Raw genomic sequence first — 17923 nt, 5'->3', positions numbered from 1 at the left:
GAGGCGAACAGAAGTACCCGAAGGAAGACGGGGGCACTAAAAATTGACACGGGGCGGAAAATATTTGGCCGACCATAATCCGCAAAAACTAAAGCGGAAAACGGACTGTGAAGGGCGGTTTCGCTCGAAGTCTTTCACCGCGAGTGTTATTGCGCGAGCCCGAACGTTAGCGAGCGCGGCCAGCGGAAACTGGGGTTTGTTTAACGGATCGAAAGCGATGGAGAGGCCTGCGAGAGTGTTTTTCCACGGGATGAGGAAAAATGACCTGCTAACCTGAAATCGGAAACCGCCTTTGTGCACATCTAGGCTTTCGGCGCCCTTTTCAGCATTATTATTTTCACGCTTTGCTCTTCAAGAGGACTTTCTCCGCGCACGAGCAGGTGGGACAGCAGAGCTTTTGAATGCCTTCTGTTGCAGTGTAAAAGGGTACGACGTCTTTATTTAGCTAACGTTAGCTATGAGGCTAGCAGAGTTGAAGTGGGCTTATAGCCTGCATTCATCTGACGGGCTGTCTGCACTTTACTTGTTTATGTTTTTCTGTCATGTTGTTGATTCTTACGCAACTGTTAGCATACGAACATTTTAGCTTATTTAACTACATGCTAACTCCAAGTTCTTTGTCATGTAACAAGTCTATTTTTGCTCTCATTTATTACATTGAAACTTTTTTTGCTGTTTCACAGAGGGATGTGACTGGAAAAGGTATTTCGGCTCTCCCCCTCTCCCTCATCCCCTTTACGGTCAGCTTATCCCGGAGATCAATCCGCGCTTTTCTTTCAACATTTTTCGGTAAGTTTCTTTTCCATTATACAATGTGTTTTGAGTTATAGATGTATATGTATTTGTTGACGGGGTGTCTCCATTGATGAGAATTTTTCTTTTTTCCCCCTTCGTTACAATATTTTTTTTATACAATATTTGTGTATATACATTAGCTTAGTCAGTACTGAAGCCAAATCTGGAGCTTATCTAACAAAATAACCTACGATAACGTAGGTTATTTTGTTTTGTTTTTGTTTTTTATTCCAAAAACAAAAACACCCAAATTTATGTTATAAAATATTAAATACAAATTTAAAAACAAGGAAAAATCAAGAGAAACAAAAAATAGAAAATTTTAATTTTGTAGGTTGCAGTGTTTTTTTTTGTGCAATATTTTGCTTGAATTTAATTGTATTATCTTTAAATTTTTAAATATGTTTGATGAATAAAATATGGTGAATAATATATATATATATATATATATATATATATATATATATATATATATATATATATATTAGCATCAATATCGCAATGTGCACATCCGCAATGGTCAAATCACAGGATCTGCTATGTCAAATCAAAGATTATACAGTGTTGTTTATTTGACATATTGTTTAATTTGTGACCCTGAATACTCACAGAAAATGAACAAAAACATAAAGCATTTATTTCATTTGTAACTTCGCTTTACTGTATTTGTCATTGCTTGCGATTTGTTTTATTACATTGTATGCAGATGCGCTCCACTACAAAATCATTCTATTATTGTCCTAAAATTATTACATAATATATGTAAATAAATAACAAAATTCTATAATTATTCTTTTTTTTTTAAAATAAAACTATTAATTTCATCTGTTATTTTTATACTTAGTATCACAATATGTAGAGCTGGAAAAAATATTGCAATGTCAGTTTTTTACAATATTGTGCAGCCCTTATATATATATAATTGTATTTATTTTGGTTAGGTTGAATTCAGTTGATTGACTCACTTGACATCTATTTGTTTATTCAACAAATAGAGTGCTAAATAAGTGTGATTTTTGCCACATTTAGTTTGAGTAACAACCATTGATCCTTCAAATAGTTTCAAGCTCAGTTACTTTTGACAAGATTTGTGCAGATAAATTGATTTGATTTAGACTAATATCTTATGTATTTATAACATGTGCAATTTGCATTGAGAAATATTGAGCAGCATTTGACATCCTTTAGTTTGTTTAACATAAAATGACAAGAATGGTTTTAGCCACATTTTGTTTGCTTTGATTAAACGTGTTTTTTTGGACTAGGGCTGCACAATATATCATTTCAGCATCAATATCGCAATGTGCACATCCGCAATAGTCAAATCACAGGATCTGCTATGTCAAATCAGGATTATAATAGAGTAGTCATTAAAAACAAACATGATTGTAGAGTAATTGCAAAGTTTAACCATAATGTTTCCAAAAACGATATCTTTGCATGTGATTGTGTATGCATTTTAAGCCAGCGTAAAGCGTTCAGGCACAGAAAATTAAAATTTTAGTAACTTCAAGAAACATTAGTTGTATTTGTGCAGTATATATGCAATAAAGATTATTCAGTGTTATTTATTTTACATTACTAAATCAATTTGTGACCCAGAATACTGTTAGACTCATAGAAAATAAACAAAAACAAAGCATTTGTTTCATTTGTAACTTCCCTTTACTGTATATATCATTACATTTTCATTCTACTATTGTCCTAAATTTAATACATTATGTATGTAAATAACAAAATCCTAAAATTATTTATTCTTTTCGAGTAAAGCTAGTAATTTTACACTCAGCATCGCAATATGAATAGCAAAACCAAAATAAATGCAATTATATATATATATATATATATATATATATATATATATATATATATATATATATATATATATATATATATATATATATATATATATATAATTGCATTTATTTTGGTTAGGTTAAATTCAGTTGATTGGCTCACTTGACATCAATTTGTTTATTCAACAAATAGATTGCTATACAAGTGTGAATTTTGCCACATTTAATTTGAGTAACAACCATTAATCCTTCAAATAGTTTCAAACTCAGATACTTTTAATGAGACTTGTGCAGATAAATTGATTTGATTTATTCAATTTTTTTTTTTTATATTTATATATAACATGTGCAGTTTGAATAAAAAATTAAGCAACATTTGACAGTCTTTACTTTGTTTAACAAGAAACAACAAGAGTGGTTTTGGCCACATTTTGTCTACATTGAATAAACGTGTTTGATTTGGTCTAAGGCTGCACAATACATCATTTCAGCATAGATATCGCAATGAGATCATTTGCAATAGTCACATCATGAGTATGCGCAATGTTGAGTCTGGATTCTTATTTATCATTTTGCAAGTGTTATTTGATGCCTGTGAATGTGTGAGGGGTTTTAAAAGTATTCAGGCATAAGAAATTGTACTATTTGTATCTCTGAAAAGTTAAAAAAATTATTTTTATTTATTGATTTTTTTTTTTAACAAAGACTATGCAGTATTATTTTACATTTAATTATTCAATTACTGTATAACTAAATACATTTAGACTCCTCGGAAAACAATAAGACACTCTTTATTTATGTAGTATCTGTCTTTATTGTATATTTTATGCACTCCCCTACAGAATCATTCTAATCAGTCTAAAATTATCAATTCTTTCCAAACAGTTGTTCAACACATGTAGTGAAATTGTATTCAAATTGCAATATATATCGCAGAAAAAAAAAATATTGCAATGTTAGATTTTTCCAATATTATGTAGCCCTAATGTAGGTAATGTAGACAGATTAACAGATTTGTTAAAAAAAAAAAATTCATACTTTTATTTTTTTTTAATAGTGCTTTTGTTTTATTTTTGTATTTATTTAGCTGTCTTTTAAAAACATATTCCTGTGATACATTTATTTAAATAAATCTGTTCATGTTTGGCATCTATTTGTTTAACATATCAATTATTTTTTTAAATTTGTTTACATCAAGTGAAACAATCGCTGACAATTTAAATGCCTCAATCTCATATTTTTGACAGATTTAAGGATTTGATTTGTACAGATTCTAAAGTGATCCATTAATTTGTTTGCAAATACATTTTTTGGGCTTATGGTAGCTTTTACCTTACTATGCAGTTAATATTCAGTATCATCTTTCATCAAAATGCAATACACAACAAGTACAGATTATTCAACAAAACATACAATTGTAAGGGCTTTCAAAAATAATTTATATATGTTGCATGTTGTTTAATAATGACAGTGTGATGCACACATGTCGATTTATTTTATTTAAATCTGATTGCATATGTCAAATAATCAAATAATTGCTTACAAATTTTTTGTAGCATGTTTGTCTTTACAAGCTTCCATGTATTAAAACATGATTCCTAGTTTATATGAGTTCATCTCAGACCTAGATAGACTTGATATCCTCATACAGATATTATTAACCTTGTAACATGTCATTTGGCTTATCCCTCAGACGTCAGGCATTGTGGTTAATCTCAGTGTTACTATACTGTAGTGTTGATGTTATAATATATTTTCAGTAGCTGTTATCTGAAATAAAAGGGCTCAATTGTAATTAAAATACTACAATAAAACCGAATGCTTTTGCTTGTATTTATTTAAATGAAGTGTCATTTTTATAATTGGTTAATTTTTATTAGTATTTGACTAACTGATTGTCATTGCCTGCAACCAATATTCTATAATTGCAATTAGTTTACTTTTTTGGAAGGGCTTATTAGTACAAGTTTGCATATTTAAGTTACAATTAGGTCTTTTGTGACCTATTTGTTCATATTATCTGGACTTTAGGCATTTTTTTTTTGCCAAAAAAAAACAGGAAAAACTAAATTGTGAACTATTTTTTAATATTTTTCAATCTATTGTATTCTATTTTATTTATTATTACATTTTAAAATAGCTGCTTCATTTTGAAATGCAATTTATTATTGTGACAGCTGAATTCTCAACAACCTTTTGTCTTATCTTCAGTTTCACATGATTCTAAGAAAGCTTCATACTTTTTTCAGCATGTAATAGAAAAGAACAGAATATTTAAAGGTCATCTTTAAATAAATATAAAAGTTATTATATGATTTATGATACATGAATGTTTGCATGTCACAGTTTGGAATGCAATTTGACTATATATAATATGAAAAAAAAAAAAAAAGTCTTTCATTTCATATTATGATCTTTTATATCAGAAATACATTGTTTATGGTAATACCTATTCATAATTTGAGCACAATATTACACGCTATTACAGGAAGGCAGACAGAAACATGAATAACAGCATCGTGAGAAAGTTGCAATCTTGAAAGTGCAACGTTTACATTGTACATATTCTATTTTTAGCTCTATTTTTTTATGTTAGCTCTATTATTTTTATTTTATTTGTAATCATTAGTTTCTCAAACATTTGCCCTGAAGTTTTAAATAAATTCAGAACTATCATCATATTCAAAATATATTTACTGTAAAATGTAAATAAGGAATAGTTCTTTACATGTGGTCTATATATATATATATATATATATATATATATATATATATATATATATATATATATATATATATATGAAGAGTTTCTTTGCAAAACGAGATATATCCATTTTGAGAAATGTTGGTTGTATGACATTATTATTTAAGACATCAACAGTCAAGTTCATTCACAATTTTTATACATTACACTATTACTTGAGCTCAGTGAAGGCCGGAAACACTATTTTCAAATCCAAGATATTTTTTACTTAACTTTGTCCATAAATAGTTAATAAATGAGTCAAAAACCATGCCAAAATGTAACATATTTATCTTAACATTGTCAAACATCTTAAATTGGTTTTATATTCAGGTTGTTTCTTTGTAATTATATCAATAGACAAAAACTATCATTAAATAAATGTAGCAGAAAATAATACATTTGTTTTTTCAGTATTTCAGACACAGGAATGTGCTTCATTTATGATCATGTGTCTGTTATTAGCATGGTAACTATCCAATATAATTGCATTTTCATGTTATTATACTAGAAATGTAGATTAAGGTTTGTGGTTTTGCAGTTTTTTTAACATGTCTATTTAGAGCAAATGAGAGATGTGTGCATTGAGCGGTTATTAATATTGTTGTTCTGCTATATCTGTGAAAGTTTGCCTCATTAAAAAACTGTGCACTACATTATTAAAATGTAAATATTTTTAAGTATATTATTATTACTACTATTATTATTTATATTTTTTGTTACTTGTGGTTTTTTTATTCATTTTTAAATCATTAGTTTTTTGTTAAAAAAAACTCACCAGAATTAGCACTGTAGTGTGTATTTAAAGGATTGCGTTTAATAAATATAAAAGTGATCTGCAGTTTCACACACATAGATGCTATAGATGTTAATGATTAAAAATAAAATCTGTTCAAAATCAGCCAATAATTCGAATTTGAGTATTGGAACTGTATTGTTATGAAAGAAAATGGTGTCAGTTGTCATTTAGTATCAAAGAAACAGAAACTTTAACATTTTAGAATGCTTAATTCTTTCCTGTATGATTTTTCTTCAAAATTCTGTTATGTTTCTTGTCCTAAGGATTGTTCTGTGACATAATGATTGTTCATTCAGTAGATTATTGGAATGTTATTTTGAAATTGTCTTGAAATTTTCTTACTGGTTTTTTTTTTATCTCTCTTTTTTTAAGGACTGACAGGGTGCTCGCTGCAGAGAAAGAAGGAACCTCTTGGTCATACCACTGTGCTTTGTTCATGGTCTTCCAGCTTAGGAATTAAAGACAGAGGTTGGATACACCCTGTGGACTATCTGACTTTTGACTTCTTGATCTGAACGATTGGCTCATCAAAACCTCCTTTTTTAATGAAGAATTTTTTCTGAGAAAAAAAAAAAAACTGGGACCATTTTATTCAGAACTTCTCAAAAGGAATATACCAATAACAAGACAGAAAGACATTCCCTCGTCACTTCAATTTTAACTGGCTTTCAACACTAAGTGTTTCGCTTTTTAGTGCTAAACACATTTTGTGATGCAATTTTCATAAGGTATTAGCAGATATGTTTTTATCGTTTAAACTTTAGACAGTAATTTTGAAAGACTAACGCAAACGTGTTAATTGCATGATATTGTAAACCAACTTTTACTTTTTTCTTTTTCTTTTTTTTCTTATTTATAGATGATAATTTAATCCAAGACTTCCAGAGTTTTATCAGATGTAGTGGCCCACAACTCTAGCCAAAACTCTGTTTGTATGGGATGAACAGTCACAGCATCAGACAAATTAATCTCACACAGACATTTGTTTTTAAAACTGGAGCTGCTAGCAGATTAATTTAAAGCTTTATATTGATGATTAGTGGCCCTTGTGCCAGTTTTATTTTTTTTGCATATATTTTAGGCTAGATTGCATTGTCCACTTACCTGCAGTATCAACTGAACAGGGGAAAAAAATCTTAGGAACACCCCTCAACAGTGAGAGGGAGATGTTCCAGTTTGGAAAATACCCTATGGACATTTTAGAAATGCTCAGTGGACACCAGGCACACCAGTTCAAAGGACTGGGGCTGGAAAGACAACTGCAGCACCAACAACAAGTCCAACTTCAGCACCAGCAGCAGCTTCAACAGCAGCAGCAACAACAAAGTGAGGCATCCAGTGGCCTCCTGTCTGGGCTTGGACTTGGTTCACTTCAAGGATCTAGGAGTAATGCATTTGCAGATTCATCATCCCTATTTGCCAAAATGAGTGCTCCCCCTCCACCTCTTCCCCAACAAACCCAGTCCTCGTCCTCACAAAGCACACGCAAATCAAGCAAGATGAGCAGCAGCAGTGGAAGTGGTAGTTCTGCCTCTGGCTATCCGCAGTTCCTACGCACATTTCACCCTGCTGAGGCTGCGCTAGCTCAGGAGCAGCTCCACTCAGGAATGGGGCGTTTTGATTTTGCTGGAGGAAGTACTGGAGGAGGTTCTGGGGTTATTGGAGGAGTTGTAACGTCTGCACCACCACCACCACCCCTGCACCCTGGCCTCTCTGTTCCTCAGCCATCCCCTGGCCCTTCCTCTTCATCACCGTCCCCTTCAAGTTCAACCACCACTTCAAATAATCCCCCCAGCAGTAGCAGCTCAGTGGCTGGACTAGTTGGAGCCCAATCTGATGCAAGAAGTTTACACCAGCAGTTCAGTTGCATGCTTGCTGCAAACCAATATCTTTTTTCTGGAGTGCCCACAAATGCCAGTTTAGAACAGTTTCTAGTGCAGCAGGGTCCCCATAATCATCTTGGTCTTGCTGATTCAAATACAGGTCTGGCTCCTCCTCCAGCCCTTCATCCTTCCCACACTCATGGCCATCCAACTCCCCAGCCCCAACAACAGCAGCAGCAGCTGCCACCTCATGCTTTGTCTCACCCTCACAGCCATGCCCATCCACACCACCCTCTACACCCTGCCCCCCAACCATCACCTCTTGGTGGTTTCGATTTTCAAGGTATTCCCGTGCTTTCATCTAATCAACTGGCTTCCCTAATGCAACAAGAAGCAGGCCTGCCTTTGCCACTCCCCCTCCATCTCTCTGTACCGAAAGATGATGGGAAAGGAGATAGTGGATCTGGGGCTGGAGGAAGTGGAGGTAGTGGCAGCAGGAGAAAGAAAGCCATGGCTGGCTACCTGCCCCAGAGGAAGACAGATGGTAGCAGTAGCAACAGCACAAGCAGTGCTAACTGCCATGGCTCTGGGGCACATGGTCATGATGGGTCCTCTGGTCTTGTGGGAGGAGGTGGAGGGGTTGGAATGAGGGGTCTTGGTGGTGACCCTTCCTCCATCCTCTCTTCGTCAACACCGTCCTCCTCTTCTTCAACTGTCTCCTCCTCTTCTTCCTCTGCCCCATCTTCAAACTCTGCCTCTGTGCTTGTATCAAATATCTCTCAAAACCCCAAGCCCGAAAACCAGCAATCAATGACTCCCAATATCACACAGACTGAGCAAGAGGCTCTGTTTCATTGTGGAGAGTGTGGAAAGTCTTTTGGCCACCTCCCAACCCTTCGCCGACACATACGCTGCCATGAAGACGGCGGTGGTCAAAACAGCAGCACAAACACAAATCATCAACATCAGTCAGATCTCCCGCACTCAACACAAGATGGAATTTCTCAAAATGCACACCACCATGAGAATCCAGACCCCATGTCTTCCACTTGCTCAAGTCCAGATAAGTCATACTGTTGCAATGAATGTGGAAAGGGGTTCAAAAAGAGAGGACACCTCCTTCAGCATGGTGTCATCCACTCTGGAGATCGTCCGTATGCCTGCACTGTCTGTGAACGTTCATTCAACCGAAGAGAGTCTCTCACTCGACATGAGAAAATTCATGAAGAGAAACCCTACCGCTGCCCTGCTTGTGGCCGCTGCTTTAGAGAGAGCACTTCTTTGCTTAACCATGCTGCATCTGGTAACTGTGGAAAGCCTGGGAGGAGATCTAGAAGCAGTGATGGTAGCTCAATAGGTTCAGTGGATGGCAAAGTTGAAACCGATTTTCCTGGTGGACAGATTACTGACACAAAAGATTTGGTATTTTGCAAGAATGAGGATAGCACAGCAGGGATGTCTTGTGACAGTCTATATTCGCAGGCAAGAAATGCTAATCAAAACCCTATTGGCAAACCTAAAGAAGAGTATAATCCTGAGTATTCAAGAGATCCTTACCAAACGTCATACAGGGTCGATGACTACCGTCGACAACAGGGCAACCCAGCATCCTACTCTGGAGATTCCTGTAGTAACAGCATGTCAAGTCCAGCCCTCAGAAAAGCTCCTTTAGCCCCAACACTTCACCCACACCCTCAAAATCAGACGCACCATCACCAACCGCAGTCTCATCTTCCTCTCTCCTCTCTTTTGGATGACTCTGAAGATGAAGTCACAAGTAGTGCCATGTCCGCAATTGCTGCAGCTGCTGCCGCCTCTGTCTTGCCTGCTGAAATGAACAATAATGGTGGACGAGAGGAACGGAGAGACATCATTGGAGGCCTGTTAGGAGGCCTTGGCTTCGGCTCTATGGGTGCCTCTTCATCAACATCTGCAGGAAATGGTGGCAATGAAGAATGCCTGAGTGGTTCAATGATACCTTTATCTCACCCGACCCAACAGCAGCCTAATTCACAGAATGCCAACAATCCTAATGCCAAACCCAAACGGCCGCGGAAGCCCAGACAGAAAAGAGAGCCGAGACCTCCAGGAGCTCCAGGAGAAGTAGTGAAACGTCGGAGAAGCAGTCAGGGTGGTGCTGCTGGAGATGGTTCCGACAGGCCTTATTTATGCACTGTTTGTGGAAGGGGCTTTAGCAGACGGGAGACATTACGTCGACATGAACGTGTGCATACAGGGGAAAAGCCATTTCATTGTGACATCTGTGGCAAAGACTTCCGAGAGCCGTTTCACCTTACCAAACATCAGACTGTTCACTCTGGGGAAAAGAATTACAAATGCACGCTCTGTGGAAAAGATTTTGGATATGCTCAGAGTCTGAAAAGGCATGAAAAATTGCATCTAAGGGGAGATTTCAAGCCAAGGCGGAGTAAAACCAAATCTGCTGCAAATCAAGGGGTGCCCGCTAATCAAGAACAAACTGATCAAACCAATCAAAATAATCAATCCAACCCTGGCGCTTATTACTCCTATTCTCAGGATAAAGTTCAAGGATCTAATGCGAGCACAAGCAACCAACCCCCTCCAAAGCTATATACATGTGAGATTTGCTGGAAATCTTTCCGCCATCACTTCCATTTGACTGCCCATCACCAAGCCATTCATGAACATGGTGGGGAGAAACTGTTTTCATGCGAAGTGTGTGGAAAAGCGTTTTCATACTCTAACAGCCTGACCAGACATAGATTATCTCAACATGGTTTGACTCGTGCTGGGCCAACAACACAACCAACAGGAAACGATTCTATTGGAACTGCCTCGTCTGTCTCGGAGAGCGAGGCTGCAACCAATGCACTCCTTCATATATCACCTGAAAGTGGAAGTCATGGAGTACAACAGCCCCATTCAACGATTGCTCACACGCAGCATCCTCAGCCTGCTGGATATTCACCACTCTTCTACACTCCAGAGTCAGGACATCACAGTTCAAATCAAGTCACTTCACACCCCCAACATCTGCACTACTCAAACCCCACGATGGGTCCCCTCCAGCTTCAGCAGCCAATCAGTGGGAAGCAGTTAATTTATTCAGGGGTTCCAAGTAACACACTTCATTCCACTCCACCTCATATCCACATCTCTCCACCCCAGCACTCGCAACACCACCAGCAACAGCATCCTTTTTTATTGCAGTCTCCACATCTACAGAGCCCGCAGCCCCAGGGGGATGCTACCCAAAGGAAGAAAAAAAAAAAAAAGAAAAAATATAAACTGCCGTTGATAACTGGATTCAGTGCTTATGAAATTGCCAGGAGGCAAATGTATTTAAAACGGAAGAAGTGCAGGCTTCAGCAGCAGCTAAAACGGAAGAAGTGGATGGCTCAGCTGAAATGGGCCAAGTTTACTGGAGGAGGGCTTGGCTTAAATGTAGGCGGAGGCACATGGCGTGTGGGGAGGTTAAGGTTCAGAGGCCTTCGCTCTCTCATCGTGCCCTTGAAGTCATATACTTGCCCTGTTTGTCCCTTCACCACTTTTTCAAGCCGCATAAGTCTTTCGGTGCACCGAGTAACAAGGCACCCACCAAGAAAACATGGTCGCCATAATCGCCTCCGATGCACAGTCTGTGGAAAACGTTCTCGAAGGCTACTGACGGCTCTCTGTCATCGGGCCCAGCATCTCTCTCAAGGGGGGTTCTCTTGCTCACGATGTCCCTCACGATTCTGGAACGGCACTCTCCTACAGCGCCACAAATTTGCTTGTCGTCGTGTCAGTAGAGGAATCAGAATGTCAATAAAGGCGACGTATCTGGTGAAAACAGAGGGCCAGACTGAAAGATCAACAGTTGTGACAGGATACAGGCACTGAGCAAACTGACATCAAAACAGAAATTGTACAAGGCCTTAATAACTGAACTCTTCAAGGCAAGAGCAGGCACATAGGACTTTGATGGAAATCACCACAGATTCAACTCCTTGAACACGTGGTCAAACTATAAGCAAGGGAGTGCCTGGTTTCTCCAAAACAAGCCTGTACCTAAAGAACCATCCATTATAGACATGGATCTCTAACACGGTTTCTCCAAAGGGGAAGAATATTCTAGATTATGGAACTGTTTTTGGTAGCACCTTTGTTGTAATGGTAGCATCTCTATCCTCTAAAAAAAAATGCATTCATTATGTATTTTCGTAACTTTATTTGTGCTGCAATGATGGATGCATACCAGTGAAAGTGGACTAATTTGAACAGTAACAATCTATTCTCTAAACTAGTTTCCCCACAGTACTCAAGAGTTTAACGGTATAGCCTTTGTTTACTCTCAAATATACGTAGTTTATTTTAATTTTATTTTTTGTTCATTGTGGTGTTGTTTTGTTCCCATTTCGCTGTCTCCATGTTAAAATGCAAATGTTTGACCTGGAAAACTGAAAGTTACTGGTTTTGGGAAAGGGGATCAAGTGCATAGTGTGTATTCCCTATGAACAACCTCAATTCTGACACTCCATGATGAATTCAAGTGTCTCACAGAGGGACTCGCTGCAGTGAAACTGTCGAAACGTGCAAAATATTCTGCAGAGCTGATATGTAGGGGACAGAATGGTGTTACTAATGCCATGTTCCTGTGTTCAATGTCATCTGTTTTTTAAAGAAATATGTAAAGAAATCTTTGCAGGTGTTTCTATGGCAAGTGTTAATGTCTTTGGTTGCGAGATTGGCTAGCGGGAGAGAGGAATAGCAAGTCTGTTCTGTACAATGCGTATTATATTTTATTATGTAACAGTTGTGTTCTTTCTTTTTTTATTATTATTCAAAGTATAAGTTTTTTTTTTAATCATTTTTACTATTTTAGGGGTGGGAGGGTATGTGGCAGGGTCTGTCAATGTAAGATGTGGGGAATATATGTATCGGTGTGACTTTTGTTCCCTGCCCCTTTGATCTGTTTAACCCAAACCACAGTTTAGCCCAGCTTTCCCAACACTATTGTATTCATTCTCGATACTTTACTTAGCTCTACTGTTCCAATGTTTTCCTCAGTAAACTAAAATACAAAATATAAATACTAAACTGTTTTCTTTTTCTGAGTCAACAGAGATGTTGAGTTTCTCAGAAAGCAAATAAAAGATAGAAAATGTACAGTTCTTTTGGTTGTTGAAGTAATTTGTGTGTTCTTCCGAATGTTTACGAGATGCAGAACCGTTTTTGTGGTGGCGAGCACATCGGGGTAATTGGATATTTATGGCATGTAAGTTAAATGATTTATAAACATCAAATGAGAGGATACGGCCAGGTGTTACGCACCTGGTGCTGTGGTGCAGAGTTCTGCAGGATGGGGCTGTTTACAGCTCACATGTGTTGGCACATGCCCTATGCAGTGCCATGCGCTATTAGAAGTGGAGGGAAGAATGCCCTTAAGGGTACTCTTGGTTTTGCCTCTTCTCTCTCTCCCTCTCTTGATTTTAGAGGAACACTACCGTCTGTTCACTTAGCTATGTCTATAAGCCAAAGTGTAATGAGTTCAACACAGGACATCATCTCCCATTCCCTTGGTTTGTAGTTCACATAAAGTCCTCTAGATGGCAGTGGTACTCTGTATGCCATCAACTCGATTTGCATCGCAAGACGTGCATAGTGCAGATGCACACACACACACAATACAAGTGATTCTGGTGTTTGATTGTTCAGACAGGATCGAACATGTTTTTGTTTTCGAGTTTAAAGCTGCTGTATGTTGTTTTATTCTATATACAGGATTTACAAGTTGTAATGTCCAAAAATGTCTTGGACAAAGTAAGTGAAGGACCATTTTTAGTTGTGGTCTTTTAGTGTTTCGAGTCATGGTCCCTATTTTAGTGTAGTAAATCTTGCAAATAAGCCAGTGTGAAAGCAGTTGAGTTTCTTAAATTGAGTGGCTAAAACCTGAAAGATTGATATCTGCTCTTTAAATGGAAATCCTCTTTTATTTTTAAAAACTCAGAGTAGAAATCAAATTCTCATATCTTTTTACAAAAATAAACGCCTTTATATTTGTCATTTAAAACTATGTGTACATGATCTTTTTTATTTTGAAATGCAGTAAGCATTTCTTTAAAATTCAAATAAAATAAATATTTATAATAATATAATCTATAATATTTATTTAAAATAATTATTAAATAAGACTACGTAAGAGTATGTCTGTTTACATGACAATAATATGCCTAAAAACAGTTTTGTTTTTTGCTATTCTCTTTTATTAAACCCACATCTGACAGTGTTGTGAATCCTTTTCATATGGATCTGTGAAACTGTCCAAAATCACTGTATTCTGCACATATATCCTTGTAGTCGATCACTTTTGTTTTGGTTATGCAAATAATGCATATCACCTTTTCACAAAATTGCACTTTTAATTCTATTTGCAAATCAAGTTTGCAATTTCAGGCCCCCAAATATTTGTTTTGGTAAATTAAACATTCTTCATTTGGCTGTGTAAATACACATGCAGTTTTAGTTTAGGATAGTTTTATTTTACAGCCTGCATTCATTCATTCATTTTCTTGTCGGCTTAGTCCCTTTATTAATCTGGGGTCGCCACAGCGGAATGAACCGCCAACTTATCCAGCAAGTTTTTACGCAGCAGATGCCCTTCCAGCCGCAACCCATCTCTGGGAAACAGCCTACATAATTAATTAAATTGTTTCATTGTTTCCATACAAATGAAGCTCAGATTCACATTTGAAATAATGCATCAGTTATGACACTAAAATGCAGTCTGTCTGCACAAATATCCTTGTAGGCGATCACTTTTGTTTTGGTTATGCATATAATGTTACCTTTTCACAAAATTGCACTTTTAATCCTGTTTGCAAAAGACATTTGCGATTTTAAGGCTCCAAAACTTTTTGATAAATTAATAACCAAACATTCTACATTTGGCTGTGTATAAATACCGTATGCAGTTTTTGTTTAGGATAACTGTATTTTTCAGCTTAACTCATCAAATTGGTAAATTAATGAAATACCTACATATTTTTTTCTTAAGATAATTTGATCTTAAAAGATTTCTTGAAAGTGCATTGCAGCTTGTCTTTCTATGCAAATGAAGATCAGACTTTTGAAATGATGCACAGTAAATGCATCAGTTATGCACGGTAAAATGCAGTCTGTCTGCACAAATTTACACAGCAATCCCTGTGGATGGAACCTTCATTGTATTTGTTTTCATTTAAATCACTGTATTCTGCACATTCACTCACCAGCCACTTCATTAGGTACACCTGTCCAACTGCTTGTTAATGCAAATTTCTAATTGGCCAATCACATGACAGCAACTCACCGCATTTAGGCATGTAGACATGGTCAAGACGATCTGCTGCAGTTCAAACCGAGCATCAGAATGGGGAAGAAAGCTGATTTAAGTGATTTTGAATGGGGCACAGTTGTTTGTACCAGAAGGGCTGGTCTAAGTATTTAAGAAACTGCTCATCTTCTGGGATTTTTACGCATGACCATCTCTAGGGTTTACAGAGAATGGTCTGAAAAAGAGAAAATATCAGGTAAGTGGCAGTTCTGTGTGCACAAATGCATTGTTGATGCCAGAAGTCAGAGGAGAATGGCCAGACTAGTTCCAGCTTATAGAAAGGAAACAGAAACAGTAACGCAAATAACCACCCGTTACAACCAAGGTATGCAGAAGAGCATCTCCGCACTGCATGTTGAACCTTGAGACAGATGGGCTACAGCAGGGGAAGACCACACCGGGTACCACTCCTGTCAGCTAAGAACAGGAAACTGAGGCTACAGTTCACACAGGCTCACCAAAATTGGACATTAGAAGATTAGAAAAACGTTGCCTGGTATGATGAGTCTCGATTTCTGTTGTAAAATTCGGATGGTGGGGTCAGAATTTGCTATCAACAACATGAAAGCATCCATGTATCCTACCTTGTATCAACATTTCAGGCTGGTGGTAGTGTAATAGTGTGGGGGATATTTTCTTGGCACGCTTTGGGCCCATTAGTACCAATTGAGCATCGTGTCAATACCACAGCCTACCTGAATATTGTTGCTGACCATGTCCATTCACTTATGACCACAGTGCACTCATTTTCTGAAGGCTACTTCCAGCAGGATAATGCGCTGTCATAAAGTGCAAATCATCTCAGACTGGTTTCTTGAACATGATAATGAGTTCACTGTACTCAAATGGCCTCCACAGTCACCAGAGCTCCATGCAATAGAGTACATTTGGAATGTGGTGGAATGGGAGATTCACATCATGGATGTGCAGTGAAATCTGCAGCAACTGTGTAATGCTATCATGTCAATATGGACCAAAATCTCTGAGGAATATTTCCAGTACCTTGTTGAGTCTACGCCATAAAGGATTAGGGCAGTTCTGAAGGCAAAATGAGATCCAACCCGGTACACGTAGGGTGTACCTAATAAAGTGGCCAGCGAATGTATATCTTGGTAGGCGATCACTTTTGTTTTGGGTATGTGTCACCTTTTCACAAAACTGCACTTTTAATTCCGTTTGCAAAAGAAATCTGCGCTTTCTCCCCCTAAACTTTTTGTTTTGGTAAATTAACGGCTAAACATTCTGCATTTGGCTGTGTGTAATTATATTATGCAGTTTTTAAGATAATTATATTTTACATCAAGTACATATCTACATTAATGTTTCTTTTAATAATCTGATATTTATTTATTTAAGTGCATTGATTCTTGTTTTTCGATGCAAATGAAGACCAGATTCACGTTTGAAACGATGCACAGTAAATGCAGTCTGTCTGCACAAATATGCACAACAATCCCCGCGGATGGACCCTCCATCGTATTTGTTTTCATTTTCAAACACGCAAAGGCAGATTCCATTTGATCTCTGCATCTGACAAGAGTTGCCGGCACTAATCCACAAAGATCTCACCAAGCCGCCTTTGCATGTTGTTTTACTCCCATCTCACGCGGCACTAGCATGGGGAGAACACTGGGAGGAGCGACTGACCTAGTTTTGTCCAATTGGATCTCGCGAAGGGCAGATACTGACCTACTTTAGGCCAATCGCGTGAAGGAGAGGCCGCCGGTAGGTTGCGTCCGCGCGTGCCTGAGCCATGTGCGCGCTACGAGCTCTAGTGCTGGCCTTAAGGTACTGTGGAAATACATTTGTGTCGGCCGAACTGATATGCTCACGTTTTTGGCTTATTCTAGCCAATGACAACTTGTAATATAGGAGAGAATGAATGAATATGATGGTGGTTAACGATGCTAGGAGCCACACATTGAATTTGAAGGGAAAAAACTTACTGCGGATTGTAATAGCTGCTTATGTTTTGGCTAGTTTTATCAAGTGTTTACATTTTGTAGGTACATTATCCAATACAACAGGCGATATACTGGGCAGTTCGCTCGAACACAGACCGTGCTAGGAGATGTATTTAGGACTTTTAAGATCAATGACTTGGTGCTTTTATTATTATTATGTATATGTTATTACAATTACAAGCTTAACTCATGCAAAAACAACTCGCTATACTGTACTGAATACTGTAAATTAAAATAAATATACATTTCCATATTATGCATGTCTTTAAATCTTAAGTAAATGCACAAAACCAACACATTTGTCATTCAAATTTAAATAAATATACATAAACGTAAACTATCTGCTTCTTCACAAAACATTAAAACAAATAAACAAATGTAATTATTGATTTCCACATCGAGCTTTGCCTTTGAGCTTGAGTGTATATGTGTTCTTCCGTTTCAATAAATTCGATTTATGGAAATGCCGCGGCAAAGAAGAGGTTAGCGAAAACGGGGCTGGCCTGATTTTAATATGTAAATCAAGACGCGTTCTATTGGCCAGAGCGCCTCATTTATCACCCTGTGGGCGTCGATAGAGGAGGTGTGCATAATGAATAATGAATAGCCCCGCCCATTAGTGCCATTCCCCCGTGAGAGGTGATGTCACGAGCGCTGCCCGTGTACG

General features: G+C 37.3%; 1 protein-coding gene across 3 annotated transcripts; it reads left to right on the top strand.

Moving 5' to 3' along the window:
- znf865 (zinc finger protein 865) lies at window positions 1-13091 on the top strand. Of its 3 annotated transcripts, none has more exons than XM_087293766.1 (3): window positions 1-380; window positions 684-789; window positions 6506-13091. In XM_087293766.1, exon 3 carries the CDS (start codon window positions 7300-7302, stop codon window positions 11818-11820), a length of 4521 nt encoding a protein of 1506 aa, XP_087149892.1. In that variant the 5' UTR covers window positions 1-380; window positions 684-789; window positions 6506-7299; the 3' UTR covers window positions 11821-13091. The 3 variants fall into 3 exon arrangements, with proteins under 3 accessions (XP_087149892.1, XP_087149893.1, NP_001076544.1); XM_087293767.1 differs by having other exon boundaries at window positions 1-426; NM_001083075.1 differs by lacking the exons at window positions 1-380; window positions 684-789 and having other exon boundaries at window positions 7153-13086.
- The last annotated feature ends 4832 nt before the right edge of the window (window positions 13092-17923 follow it).

The sequence above is a fragment of the Danio rerio genome, chromosome 19 (genome assembly GCF_052040795.2).
Source record: "Danio rerio strain M-AB ecotype USA chromosome 19, GRCz13ab, whole genome shotgun sequence".
Classification (NCBI taxonomy): Eukaryota; Metazoa; Chordata; class Actinopteri; order Cypriniformes; family Danionidae; genus Danio; species Danio rerio.
This window is presented reverse-complemented; position numbering and strand designations above follow the sequence as displayed.

What these genes read in the sequence shown, in the direction of transcription:
- znf865 (XM_087293766.1), top strand. Translation starts at nt 7,300, where the DNA reads ATGTTCCAGTTTGGAAAATACCCTATGGACATTTTAGAAATGCTCAGT.